We start from the raw sequence: 13,821 nt of genomic DNA on the forward strand, positions 1-13,821 counted from the left end.
TGAGAGGCAAGTAATTTGTTCTCCTAATGGATTCTTTGCGGTCACGGATTCTTCATCTATGATAGACTCCCAAAGCAGTACATAAGCTGGAGCAGGGAGGAAGGCAAGGACACCACCTAAACCTGAAAACTCTGAATGCCTGCCCTACCAAAACAGGCATCTTGGCTAACAAGGGAATCCAAGCAGTAATGCTTAACGGACATGTGCAGAGATGCCCATTTTGTCGCCTGACAAATGTTCAGGACAGGGGACCCCCCCCGCCCCGACCATCTCCCCCTGCAGGGCAGAGGTGGCAGCCACTCCTCCGTCAGAATGAGCCCAGAGACCCTCAGGCCCATCCGTCCCAGCCAGATCGTAGCATCCTGAGATGCAGAGAATGATCCAACTGGACAGTGTGAGAAACCAGAAGGTGTCTCACCCACTAGTCCCAGGGGATCTGCCATCCAGGTGGCCAGTACACAGCTATCGCTTTTGGATCCAGATCCTGGGGGTGGACCAGTGCGGGAGAATCCCCTGGGTGAGGGGTCTTCGGGGGAGTGGGACACCGATTGGTGAGACGCGGTATCCTCTTCCCTGTAACCTTTACCCCATCCTACCCGGTAGGATATTTAGGAACTGAACTCCCCCTCCCCACTCCCCTTTACAACACAAACACTTTCTCACAGACCGCTCGCTATGAGAGAAAATGGAATAACACCTGAGCCGTATACTTCACGTGTCCGAATACAATGGTTAGGCAATTACTTCCATTACACTTCCCCACACGGATAAAAGGCGGAGCACACTTTGAGCGAGGCAAAGCACACGAGAAAACAGCAGCTCCAAGGTGGCCGTTTAACAAGAGGAGAAAGACGGTGAAACAGAAGGGGATCGCAAGGAGGGAAGTACCTTTGACCTTTTCGACAAGGAACTGTTACTTTCACAAAGCCTCGAGAATAGAAAGCGCAAGTCCAGTAAACCAGGCTGAGGAACCCTGCATGGTGTGTCGGAGGTACCCAGGGCCCTCAGGCATCGATAATCAAGGCGGGGAGAATCACCAGCTGCCGTGGTACTATCCTTGGCTCCAACAACAAAGCGCTGTCAGTGCTGGTGAGTTGGGGAGACAGATAAGAGACCGGTCTGTGTTGAAGCCAAGGTTGGGAGCAGCAACATTGTATGACCAGCGCTGGAAAGAACATTGTATGAAACACGCGTTATAACCAACACAAGTAAAGTTGAACTGCAGATGAGTGAATGAACTTTGAAACCAAGATACAATACCTTTGTGACAGAGTGGTCCGGCACCGCATCTGTGCTCAATCGTAGGTCTCTATAAGGTATCCAGCTCAGGAGTTGACAAAAGTGAAAGATTGGCAAAGGATTGTGAATCGAAGTGGTACTGCGACGGGTCAAGCAAAATACTGCGCAGAATCAAAAGTCTTCGATATTGATACAGTAAGGATGTGTGTTACAATAGATAAATTGTTCCGAGCCCGGCAGAGGGAGACTGATTAAAGATTTTGGGTCAAAGCGTATCCGAGCCTGGCAGAGGGCGAACCGAGGTGAATAGTAAATCCCCCAAGAAAATTGTGTATATGTGAAATACAAAAAGGAAAGGAACTTTGTTTGTTTGTTGCATCAGGCCCTCTGAAAGAGACTTTGAATGGCAAAGAGACTTTGGCACAGAAGGCCATGACATTGAAGTTTTGCACTGCACCCTCATGCTAGAGAAGCCAGAGACTGTGCTAAACTCGAGTGTGCCACCTTGTCCCATGCTGAAAACATGGGGAAGGGAAGCCAAGGGGTTGAATATCCTGACATCATTTCCTGAACACTTTCTTTTGCATAACATTGTTTCCCACACCATTTGCATTTAGAGGTAAGAATTGGCAATAGGTTTATTAGTATAGGCCCCACTAGGACAGCGTTATTATTCGATGGTGTAGCTTGCTCCCATATTTAGATTTAGAATTAGATAGGCGTTTTTCAGACCCAAATGAAGTTAAAAAAACAACACCCTTGAACTGTGGTCACTTGTGTCGGTCTTACTGTTGATACCGTGCCTTCCTTACAAAAGGGTCTGTTAGGGCACAGCGCTGCCAGCATGAGCACCAGCTTAACCAGCAAAATGCTTGTTATCCTTCGTAGCCTCTCCAGTATGAAAGGCATACAACTTAATGGCCCGTACCAGGTCCAGTCGATGAAAGTGTTTCTCTGCCTTCAAAGGGTGAGGTGGAGCGAACACCACAGGAAGATGGATCTTCTGAGAGAGATGGAAATCTGGAACCACCTTCGGCAGAAAGGAGGGTCTCACTCTCAAAGTCACCTTCTCTTTGGGAAAAAAAACAAATAGGAAGGTAAAACAGACAATTCTTGAAGCTCACTCACCCGTCTCACGGAAGTGGTGGCAACCAGGAAAATCACCCCAAGGGTGAGCAATCGAATAGAACAGGAACAATGGGTCTCAAACAGAGAACCCATAAGAAATGTAAAACTGAACTTCAAATCCCACACCAGAACCACAAACTGGCAGGCGGAGGAAACTGGTTACACAAACCCTCCAAGAACTGCCTAACAATGGGGATTGTGAAAAACAAACCCTGTTCTGGGGAGCCAATCCACAGCCTCGCTTGTTCCAAGGAAAGCAGAATATCCAACACAGGGTACACAGAGGACAAGATAAAGGATACAGGTCCCTCTCCCGGCACCAAATTTAAAATGTACACCACCTGCAGGCATACATGGAATTCGCAGCGGGCCTCCGACCTGAAAGGAGCACATTGAAGGCATCGTCCGACAAGTCCCACTCCTTGTATCTCAGCCGCTCAATAGCCAAGCATTGAGGTTCAGGTTGCTGAGGTTCGGGTGGAGGACCCGGCCCTCAGAGTTGGAGAGCAAGTTCACTCTCCTCAGAAGGCGCCATGGAAGGCAAATGGACATGTTCAGCAACTCCAGATACCACTTCTCCGGGCCCAGTCTGAGGTGATCAGGATCAGCGTGGTTCCCAGCGGTCACCTGAGGACCAGCGGTAATTATAAGTTACTCACTGTAGTGACTAACGTACTCTTAGTCCTTAGTCCATAGTCCCCTTTCCTCCATACTGCATGGGCGTCCCTTCCAAGGGACGGGAGATGGAACCTTTTTCACCAGAAAAAACCTTCCCCTTTAAATTTAGAGGCGCACGCAGGGGTGTGGCGCAGGGAACATGCGCTGCCCTGACTCTGCCCTCCGGCGCCACACCTCAGTCCCAATTGGCGCATCAACAATAGATTTAACATTGCCTAATGACACCAGTGTTATTAGGGGGGAGGATGGTGGGACGTATGGAGGAAAGGGTACTATGGACTAAGAGTACGTTAATCACTATGGTGAGTAACTTATAATTACTTTTACGTCCCATCCCCTTTCGTCCATACTTCATGGGAGATTACAACTGAATGCAGCCCTAGGGTGGAGAGGAGACCCTCCTTAAGCAAATAGGTTCCGGAGAACCATCTGTCCGAAAGCCACCTTAGATCTGTAGCCGGCATTCAAACAGTAATGCTTGCAGAAAGCCGAGGGAGTGGCCCAAGTGGCCGCCCTGCTTATGACTTGCCAAGGGACATGGTGCTGAAATGCGATGGCCGTTGCCGTGGCCCTGATTAAGTGGGCAATCATGTTCACCGGACGCGGCTTGTGCTGGCCCTCGTATGCTTCTTTGATGTCCGAAATCATCCAGCAGGATATAGAGGCCTTAGAGGCCTGAAAGCCTGGCCTTGCGCCTTCGAAAGTGACAAACAGGGTGCCTGACTTGCGGAAGCCCTTCGTCCTGTCACGGTAGAATTTCAGGGCACGCCCGACATCCAGGCAGTGCAGAACTCTCTGTGCCTCGTCCTTGGGATCGGCAAAAAACATAGGAAGGACTATTTCCTCGTTCAAATGGAAGGCAGACGGCACCTTAGGCAGAAATGCTGGGTGTGTGTGCAGGACTACTTTGGTATATGGTTCTGAGGCCACCAGCGGCTGGATCTCGCTGACTCTGCGAGCCGAGGTGAGGCCGACTAGCAAGGCCTTTTTAATGGTGACCAGCCTGATGTCCGCAGACGCCATTGGCTCAAAGGGTTTGTGCTCAAGGGCGCCCAAGACTATGTTCAGGTCCCACATGGGGTGTGGCCTCTTGATGGGCGGGTAGAGCCTTGCGAGCCCCCTGAAATGTTTCTTGACAATCGGGTTGGAGGAGGAGAAGACCCCCCTCCTCCAAGTTCCTGTAAGCCCTGAAGGCTGCGAGGTAAGTGCAGCAGGTGTCAACCTGTACACCAGAGTGGGCGAGGTGCGCCAAGAAGGAGAGCATGTCGTCCAAAGTGCATGCCAGGGGGTCGATTTCCTTGGAGTCTGCCCAGTGGCAGAACCTGGTCCATTTAGTTTTATACTGGGCCCTGGTAGCCTTGCTCCTTGCACCCTGTATGATTTCCAGATTAGCCTGGGAGAGGCTGAGGTGCCTTAGCGTTAGCTGCCCAGGAACCACACTGTGAGGGCTCATTTCTGCGGCACAGGGTGGATGACCCTGCCCACCTGCTGTGCCAGATGATGTGCTGGGCCCGTCAGAAGGTGAATCGGAAGCATCTCCAATAGTCTGACCAGCTCTGTGAACAATGGCCTGGCCTGCCACCATGGAGCTATTAGAATGATGTTGAGCTGGCGAGACTCCATCTTGCAAATTACTCTGTGAATCAGCGGAGTGGGCAGGAAGGCGTAAGCTGTCATGCCGTTCCACTGAATCCGAAATGCATCGCCTAGGTAGCAGGGGCCCTGTCCCTGCCAGCAGGCGAACTGAGGGCACTTGCCAGGTGGCAAAGAGATCCACCTGGGGAGGACCCCCATCTGTCAAAGATCTCCTGAATAACGAGGTTGTTTAGCTACCACTCATAATTGTCCGCTCCCAACCTGCCAGGTTGGATTCCCCCGGAAGGTGGACTGCCATGAGGTAGACACAGGGCCCACTCCCACATGCTGATTGCCAATCTACACAGTGGAGGGGATCTGGTGCTTTACTCTTGAGAAGTGGAAGGAATGCTCCGAGCGCTAGCCAGATGGCATTCAGCTCCAACCTATTGTGTTCTGCAGCTTTGGAAACTCCTAGGACCTTGGCAGATGGCTCAATTCAAAGTTTGCTTGGGACTGGTTGTTCCCAACAGCCAAAGGGGGTGTCCAGCCAAAGGATCGAAAATGAAGTTCGAATACAAAAGGACTGAAAAAAATCGCTGAATGTTTATTTATTTATATATTTTATAAGAGTAGCATGCACACAAAGTTTTTATAAAAAGAAAACGGGGGGCTGGGAGGCACTCCCTCATAAAAAAAAAGAATTAAAAAAAAATTCAGCCCTTTTTTTCCGTCCTTTTGGAGTTAAAAAAAAGGCATTCAAGCCTTTTGTTTTCAATCCTTTGACCTACAACCACCAAAGGGAAGGAGGAGTCCTCTTCGGAGCACCTCTGTCGCATAGAAAACGGGCTACAAAATAAAGGGGAGGCCTGATTATAATCCCTGGTCCCTCAGGCTAAATACTCATACTCCAAACAACCACAACAATGGACCAATAGGTTAGGGGATGACATAACATATATGCATTTATCTTTTTATATGTACCAATAAATGCTTCAGTCTCAATTCAATTTTGTTTTTTATTGTAACAATCATAAAAAAGACTAATCAAAAATTATATAATATACCTTCACAGTAAAATTCACATTTTTCAAAATTCTACTCACATACATTCATTCCTACCATCTATTCTTTCTCAATTTCTCTAAAACAATTCACTTCATACCTATATCCATTACCCAGTCAAAATCTGAAGGAATACGTCGGAAGGTAATCTGAGCCTGACTGTGAAACCTAAGAAGGATATTTAAGAAGAGTAATTCGGTAGAAATAAACAGATGTAAGTAATGGAATGCACCAAGGATGGTGACTTTCACAAGGGAATGAGAGTATATACAGAGCCCAATAAAAGCACTTTTATTTTGTAGGTTTTGCACCTGACAAGCATTTAAAAGTGAACCCACTTACAGCAATACATGAATGATGGAGATGGTATAAACTAGTGATCCAATAGGCAGCGCTTGTCTTGAACATTCTAGGAACAAGAACCCCTTTTCATCATTAAGGATACGTTTTACGATCAGAAGGCAACGAAAAGCGCCCTGTGGCACTACTTTAGTAAGTATGTGAGAAAGATAAGGAATATGTGTATAGACATTATAATTGAAAGCCCTGAATCAATGGGGTTATGTACATTGCATTCTTGTCGGTGGGCCCATATGGAATGAGATACACACAGGTGTGATGAGGATTTATCCATGATATTGGCATTTTATTGTGTAATTAAGAAACATTGAAATATGTTGATAAAATGATTACTTTTGAGAATCATGTGTGCTCACATTAGAAGTGATATATAAATAAGAGGGGATGACAGGGTGACAGAATTTCTAATAGTTTTAATTGTTTTTTAGGTGGTGTGGCTCACCCTACTTTGTTAAATGGGAACCATTGATCTTCCCGTTGAGGTCCTGATGAAGGTTGCGTTATCAAGTGGACACTACTTTTGAAGTCCCTATAGACAACGGAAACACATGATGACAATTATATCTATGAAATTAATTGTATACAGATTAAATCACCTGACAGCAGGCAGGGGGAATTTTACAGTGTTAAAACCGAATATTGTTTATGGTGACCAAGTGGGTCATAGATATAGATATGAAGTGAATTGTTTTAGAGAAATTGAGAAAGAATGGATGGTAGGAATTAATGTATGTGAGTTGAATTTTGAAAAATTAGAATTTTACTGTGAAGGTATATTACATAATTTGTGATTAGTCTTTTTTTATGATTGTAACAATAAAAAACAATATTGAATTTAGACTGAGGCATTTATTGGTATATGTAAAAAGATAAATGCATATGATATATCATCCCCTATCCTATTGGTCCATTGTTGTGGTTGTTTGGAGCATAGAATACTGGTTCAGGACAGCAGTGGTCGCTTTACAGTGTTGCAAAGGGTCTGCAGGCATCTCTAGTCGTCTTCTTCAGGTACTTCAGCTTCCAGTGGCTGACTTGCTTTTCACTCCAGAAGCCTCACCTTTTATACAGTTCCAGCCCACACTCCTCTGCAATCACGCTCAGCATTTTACAGAAAGGGGCGTTTGGTTTTCTTATTAGGACAGCCAAACCCCATGTGAGAGCTGGTCCTATTCAGGCACTCTGGCAGACAAAGGACAGTGCGGTGGAAAACTCCTCCCCCACTTGTTGCCTGCCCAGACAGTCTGGGGCCTAGGCGGGGGCAACCAAGGGTTCCTGCCAAAGGCAAAACACACACACTGACCTCCCCCTCTCAGGATGGTAGAAGGGCTAACAAAGAAAAACCACGCTAGTCATGGTGAAAAAAAAGGGAGGCCTCAAGTTGGTACTTGTGTGCCCCTATTGTGCACGAACGAGGCTATGGACATAGCCTGAGGTACAAAAATGACAATAGTTGGCAGAACACGTCCAATGCCACCAGCCATAACTAGGAGATTGTCTATGTGACTAAACAGTCATAGGAGCAATGAGAAGGGGGATACTAGGTATCCCTTTGGCACTCCACGTAAGGCGGTATGTGCCAATTTCTCAGACTATAAGGTTTTAAGAGAGATACCAAGTATCTCTCCATCTTGAAGAACTGTAGTTACTCTAGGAAAAAGAAAAATCATCTCAAAGGAGGACCCCAAGGGTCCCCAGCAACACTGCCCATAAGGAGCTGTGTGCTGCAATATTAAAATACAGGTGCCTTTAAGAGCTATGGAGCAGACCGGCTTCATAGCACAGGAAATTACAAAGAATAGAGTTCCAAAGGACAGAACCCACAAAAATGAATGAGTGGAAAAAGGATCCACTCATTCAGGATTGAAAGAAAAAGGTCCAGAAGTCCAGCACAAAATGCTGGGGGTCTCACTAGGAGAGGGGATGAAGCATAACTATGATAAATCTCCCCAACAACAAATAGTTAATCACTTTGATCTAACTTTCCCTTTAGTTCACTACAAACTAACAAATGGCCATTACAAAGATGCAACGGACATATTTAAGTAATCATGAGGGCCTAACTAGTTAAATCCTGCAGACACCAATACTGCTGCAATGCTGGAACTGAAAACAGGAAGGAGGGATGCAATCATGTTTTGATGAGCACAGATATGGATAAACAGAAAAAAGCAGTAGCAGAGCAACCCGAAAGTCAGAAAAAAATTATATAGCTTCTGTAGAGGACGCTATGAAACAATTAACTCAGTCAAAGTGAGTCTAAGTTAGACAGCTTCTATGCAGGCTTAAATCTCCTAAAAGAAAATGTTTTTTTTAGAAGTTCACAGTTACCCTGTAATACTATGGAAATATTTTAATATAACCTAGTCTCTTCTTTTGATTTACTCAAATCAAAATTGTTACCAACTGGAGGACATTGTGAGACCATGTGACTTTAGCTCTAAAACCTTTCGGAAATTGGAATTAAAACCATAATTATCATTCAACTGTGGGTTGTGGGTAGTATGGGACAGTCTGAGCCATTCAGGTGTAACCCATCAAAAATATGTTTCAAACGAGAGAAGTTAAAGTAGCAGCACTATAGAGTTTAAACACGTTCCGATTGGACTTAACACTGAGTGATATGGTTGGTTGCAAGTAAACCTTCAGGCACTTGCCTTGCCGAAAGGCTCTCTGAAGTTTGTTTTATACTTTAACCTTAATCCTATGTATGCTTCTGCTTTCTTATCTTAAGTAATGGATATGCATGTATGCTTGCTTACCCTTAGTCCCACGTATGATATGTATACTCTCGCCAGCATTGATTCTAGCCTGCACATCAGTCGTGGTGTTTGCTCCAGGAATCACAATATCTGTAAGGGAGAGCAACATTATCTGGTATGCAACATATATCTCTGGTAGAAACCACATTTTAGCATTTGATGGGTAGATGCTTGACTCACCTGTAGTGGTGACTATCTTCTGCACCAGCACCCCAGCACGCTGCAAGTAGTTCACTGGAAAGTTGAGCGACTGCCCAGATAAACTGGCGTGACCTCCTGGGACATGGCGTGGCAACATGGGGATAGGGGTGGACTGCAAGGGTCGAACACTGGCCACTGGCTTGTCATCTAGGGGCCGCCTGTTGGAAGTACAAACAAGCAGAGTCAGAAAACTCCAGCACATATTCATTTAGGTTACTAGGTCTCAGAAAACCATACCTTTTCTTTGGCCCACACACCCTTTATTCCTAGATAGAATTTCTGACCAAATGTAAAGCCAGGCGGCTGGAATATAAACCACATGATCACCCTCTCAATTTACAATCACTGCCAAAATGACACCTCGTGTGAATAATGACCTTCAGCAAGAAGAAAAACTACCATTACACATCCTCACAGCTGCATGTTCTCTGATCAATCTTTCACAAGAAGATTGAATGAAGGCTACCCATGCCAATGAGTGAATGAAGTGTGCACTAAATTAATGTTTTTCTCAAATGGTAAATTATTCACAGTGAGCATATGAGGAATAATATGAGTGCTTATCAGTAAATAATAAAGAGTGAGTGACCAGGTATACAGTGATTTATAGGGTGGGTGAAGAATTTATATGAGAGATTTTCTGCTTAACCTTTCATGGGGAGGGGAAGCTGATAAAGTTTCCTAGTGAACCTGCCCCTGGGAACTGAAGAGAAAATATGAAATTCTGTTTTTGTGGGCAAATTTACAATGAAGTAAACTGGTAAAGTAAGGTGTTGAGAATATCTGGATCAGAAGCCATTTCTGCTATTCACACTTGTCTTGTCGCAAGCATTACACTTGATTGTAGGACAAACCTGGATGTTCATCTGCCATCAAAGACACAAATGGTTCAATTGTGGGAAAAATATGTAACATTACCTTCATGGTGATTCAGGTTCTCTTAGTCCTGGCTCTCCCTCCCAACCCACACAAGAAGAAATTAGAGTCCTGGAGAAAGGGATGGGGTTTGTTCCAACAAACCTACATAATCTCTTTACTTTTCACCAGGAATTTTTTCAATTCATGAGAAAGATACACCTCAATCAGTTCTTTCAAGATAAAGTTTATGAATCAGTAATTTCAGACACAGGATTACATAACAAGTCTAAATTCTGTGTACCAACGACCGAACACAGTGCTGAAGCAATGGTCTTCCAGAACAGGGTGCTTTGCGATATAAATCTTCTTGAAAAGAAATACAAAGGCAAGAACACATTTCACAACACTAGCAACAGAGCGAACAAAGCTATGAGGAAGCTAATCCTGAATAGAGACATTATTTGGAGAGCCGATAAGGGGGTAGCAATAGTCATTCTCAATCAAGAGGACTATGTAAGAGAATGCAACCGCCAATTTTTAGATCAGGCATGTTATAAACCCCTCAAAAAAGACCCAACCACTAGACTATTAGACCTCATTTCATTAAAAGACCCGAAAGCAGCTAAACAAGGATGGATTTGACAAAAAGAGGCTGACTTTCTAGTGAAGGATAAACCACAAATTCCTCAGTTCTATATACTCCAGAAAATTCACAAATCTTTGATCTCCCCGACTGGGAGACTGATTGTTTCGGGAGTTAATTCTGTGCTCGAGTCGCTATCTCGGTTTGCCGATACCTTCCTACAACCTATGGTACATAAAATGGCTTCACATATCTTGGACACCACGCAAATCATAAAAGAGGTAGAGGGTTTAGAATTTGATCCCTCAACAGATCTATTACTGGGCCTTGATGTGGTCGCACTATATACAAGCATTCCCCAGAAAGCCCCTCTAGAAATGCTCTAAGAAAAGCTACTGCAGTATCACATTGTTAAAACAACTCCAGTTTTGTTTATTTGATGGTGTGCCGAGTTGGCTCTAATGGAGAGTTACTTCCATTTTGATGGAGATTTCTTTAGACAGATCCAGGGAACAGCCATGGGCGCTACTTTGGCCCTATTGCAGCCAACTGCCATGGAGGCCTTCGAAACCACAAAAATGACAAGTCTACATAACCCCTTTGCCAAAAATATCAAAGCCTGAAGGCATTATATTGATGACATTTTTGTCGTCTGGAAGGGATCTGTTGAAGAACTACACAGCTTTCGCTTATGGAGCAATACACAAGACAGGTTTCTAATAATAACCACAGAGACGCCCTCCTCGAGTACAAGGATCAGAAGTATGTAAAAGGCAAGTCAGACAGAATTGTGTTCGTAAACACATTCAGCCATATTTCCAATGACAAAGAAAATTAACGGGAAGAACTTGAAAAAAGTGCTCAGCCAATATACCGATAATAGCCTTTAAAAGAAGTTGTATCAAACACAAAGACTTACCTAGAGAAATCCTATGCATGAGTGCTGCCAACGTTTCAGACAGACCTCGCCTCCTCAGGACGTGGATAGTTGATGCTGCACGGTAGATCGGTTATAAGCTCTGTCCCAATAAGCTAGATCCTTATTAGGTTCTACTCGGGTCACCTCCCAGAGGTATCAAGAATTGTAACAGACCTCTTTCTACTTCTATAGCATTGGCTGAGATCTCAGAGGCTATCAGAACACTTAACATGCCGTGGCGTGTTGTGTGTATTGTACACTCCATTGAGACTGTCTATATTAGTAAAAATCATTTCAGGGATGAACAATCTCTATGATGTATTTGCACCTATTGGCAAAATCCTCGAGTTCACCGTAAAATTGCATACACTACAGTGGATTCTCTCTTCAAGTCACAGGTTTGTTAGAGTTTCTGAGGGATAAGGAGAAGCAAAATCGCAGTACTTGTAGGTTTGAAAGTAGATTACTAACTTCTACTAATCTTAACCTACGCCGTCCAATCAATTTTCTCATTGAGACCTGTTGCCATGCTGTTTGTCAAAAAAATGAACTGCTTTTCTTTTTTTAGCAGTAGTTTTTTGTCACGGTTACTGTCTGGGCCTAGAGTATGGACCATTTGAGGTCCTCCAAGCGATGAATATACTCGATCCAATGGTCTAGGAGTGGAGCATTAGGGGGGTCGCTTTTTGATGCAACTTCTATGCTCACCTATCCTCAACTTGATCTTTCTGTTTTCCCGATGTGTATTTTGTCGCAGGGACACCAGACAACATAAATACGCATTGATGAATTGCAGTTAGTAGAAGTCTGTTTCCATGTTGTTGTTTATCCAACATTGATCTCCGTACTTTTAAATGTGAATGCGCAACAGGTACAGTAACCACAGGGATAGTATCCAACAAGCTCTGGAATGCCCCATTGTTGATGCAATGTTTTTGGTTTTGCAGATCTCAGGCTGATGTTGTTGGTGTGACGTACAGCCACAAGTGGTGTTTGTTTGCAAATTGAAGATTGTTCACCTGTTTCGAGGGATCAGTTATTGGTATTTATTCCCTCTTGCCTCTCAAAGGTTTTTGTTTTGTTTTCTCCCTCCTTCACAACTGGTTGGTACGCGTGCATCCACGGGCAGGCTGGAAAAGTTGGCTGGAAAAGATAGCTGACACTTGAGTTTTGGAAGGGGTAGGGCCCACGTCACGCATGCGTCCCTCTGTGTGCCAGGCCCACACCTTACCCCTACGTCAGCCACGTTCAACACCCAGTTCCAGTGGTTCCGCCGATGGCGGTAGAATTTAAGCATGTGCATGCTCTAGGGGATGGCTGGGTGGATGTTGTGAAGGATGGAGAGCCTGGACTAAGAGAACCTGAATCACCATGAAGGTAATTTTTCATTTCTCTTGTCCTGACTCTCCCTCCTTCCCAACTGGTTGGGACCAGACTAAAAAGCCTTAGAATAAGTAAGGGTGGAGGTGACAGCATGTACAGGATTCAGGCAAACAAGTTGCGGAGAACATCTTGGCCAACGTTTGCATCATTTTAGAAGTTGTATCCATAGCATAGTGCTTGCAAAAGGCAAGCGAAGTAGCCCAGGCAGCAGCTTTACAGATGTTTTAAATGGGAACATGCCTGGTAAAGGCTACAGATGCCGCCTTGGCTCTAGTAGAATGAGCCCAAAGTCTCTGCAGAGTTGCAAGCCCTTTCATGTCGTAAGCCTTGGAGATACAGGAGACAACCCATCTAGCAATGGAAGCTTTAGCTGCCTTATTAGCAGAAGAAGGACCACCGTGAGTAACAAAGAGCTGGCCTACCTTTCTGAACGGTTTGGTCCCTTCTAGATAGAATTTTAAAGTTGTTACAACAGCTATGTTATGTAATGTTTCTTCGGCCGCAGAAGCGTGCGGTCTAAGAAGCAAAACGTTTAGACATATCTCCTGGTTTAAATGAAATTCGGAGACTACCTTGGGTAGAAAGGAAGGGAACGCACGTAGGACAACTTTGTCCTTATGGAACACAATATATAGCTCCTTTGAGGATAGAGCCTGGAGCTCTACAATCATTCTAGCCAAAGTAATGGCTACTAAGAATGTCGTTTTCCAAGTTAGAAATTCTAATTCACATGAGGCCCCAGGGGTCGAATGGTTTTTGCATTAGGGCTGATAAGACCACGTTGCGATCCCACTGAGGTGGAAGTTCACGAATAGGGGGGATGTAAATGTAAAAGGCCCTTGAAGTGCCTTTTAATGGCTTTGTTGGAAAGAAAGACTTGTGTTCTCTTTTCAGGTAAGCACCAACAGCTGATAAGTAGTGTTTGCACAAGTCCACCTTTGACACCAGTGGAAACTAAATAAAACATGAAGGACATGACATCATAAATAGAGGCCTTTAGAGGGTTACAGTCTTGGTCCAAGGCCCAGTGACAGAAACGTAACCATTTGCTACAGTATTGCTCCTTAGTA

General features: G+C 44.7%; 1 protein-coding gene across 1 annotated transcript in view; it reads right to left on the reverse strand.

Moving 5' to 3' along the window:
* RAD54L2 (RAD54 like 2) overlaps positions 1-13,821 on the reverse strand; it is a 1,748,428-nt gene that overhangs the window by 55,075 nt on the left and 1,679,532 nt on the right. The window contains exons 19-20 of the mRNA XM_069644107.1: positions 8,988-9,166; positions 8,808-8,897 (exon numbers count right to left, since the gene is read on the reverse strand). Of these exons, the coding sequence (XP_069500208.1) occupies positions 8,808-8,897; positions 8,988-9,166 (269 nt within the window). The remainder of the gene's footprint in view (positions 1-8,807; positions 8,898-8,987; positions 9,167-13,821) is intronic.

The sequence above is a fragment of the Ambystoma mexicanum genome, chromosome 2p (genome assembly GCF_040938575.1).
Source record: "Ambystoma mexicanum isolate Mex_15411 chromosome 2p, UKY_AmexF1_1, whole genome shotgun sequence".
Classification (NCBI taxonomy): domain Eukaryota; kingdom Metazoa; phylum Chordata; class Amphibia; order Caudata; family Ambystomatidae; genus Ambystoma; species Ambystoma mexicanum.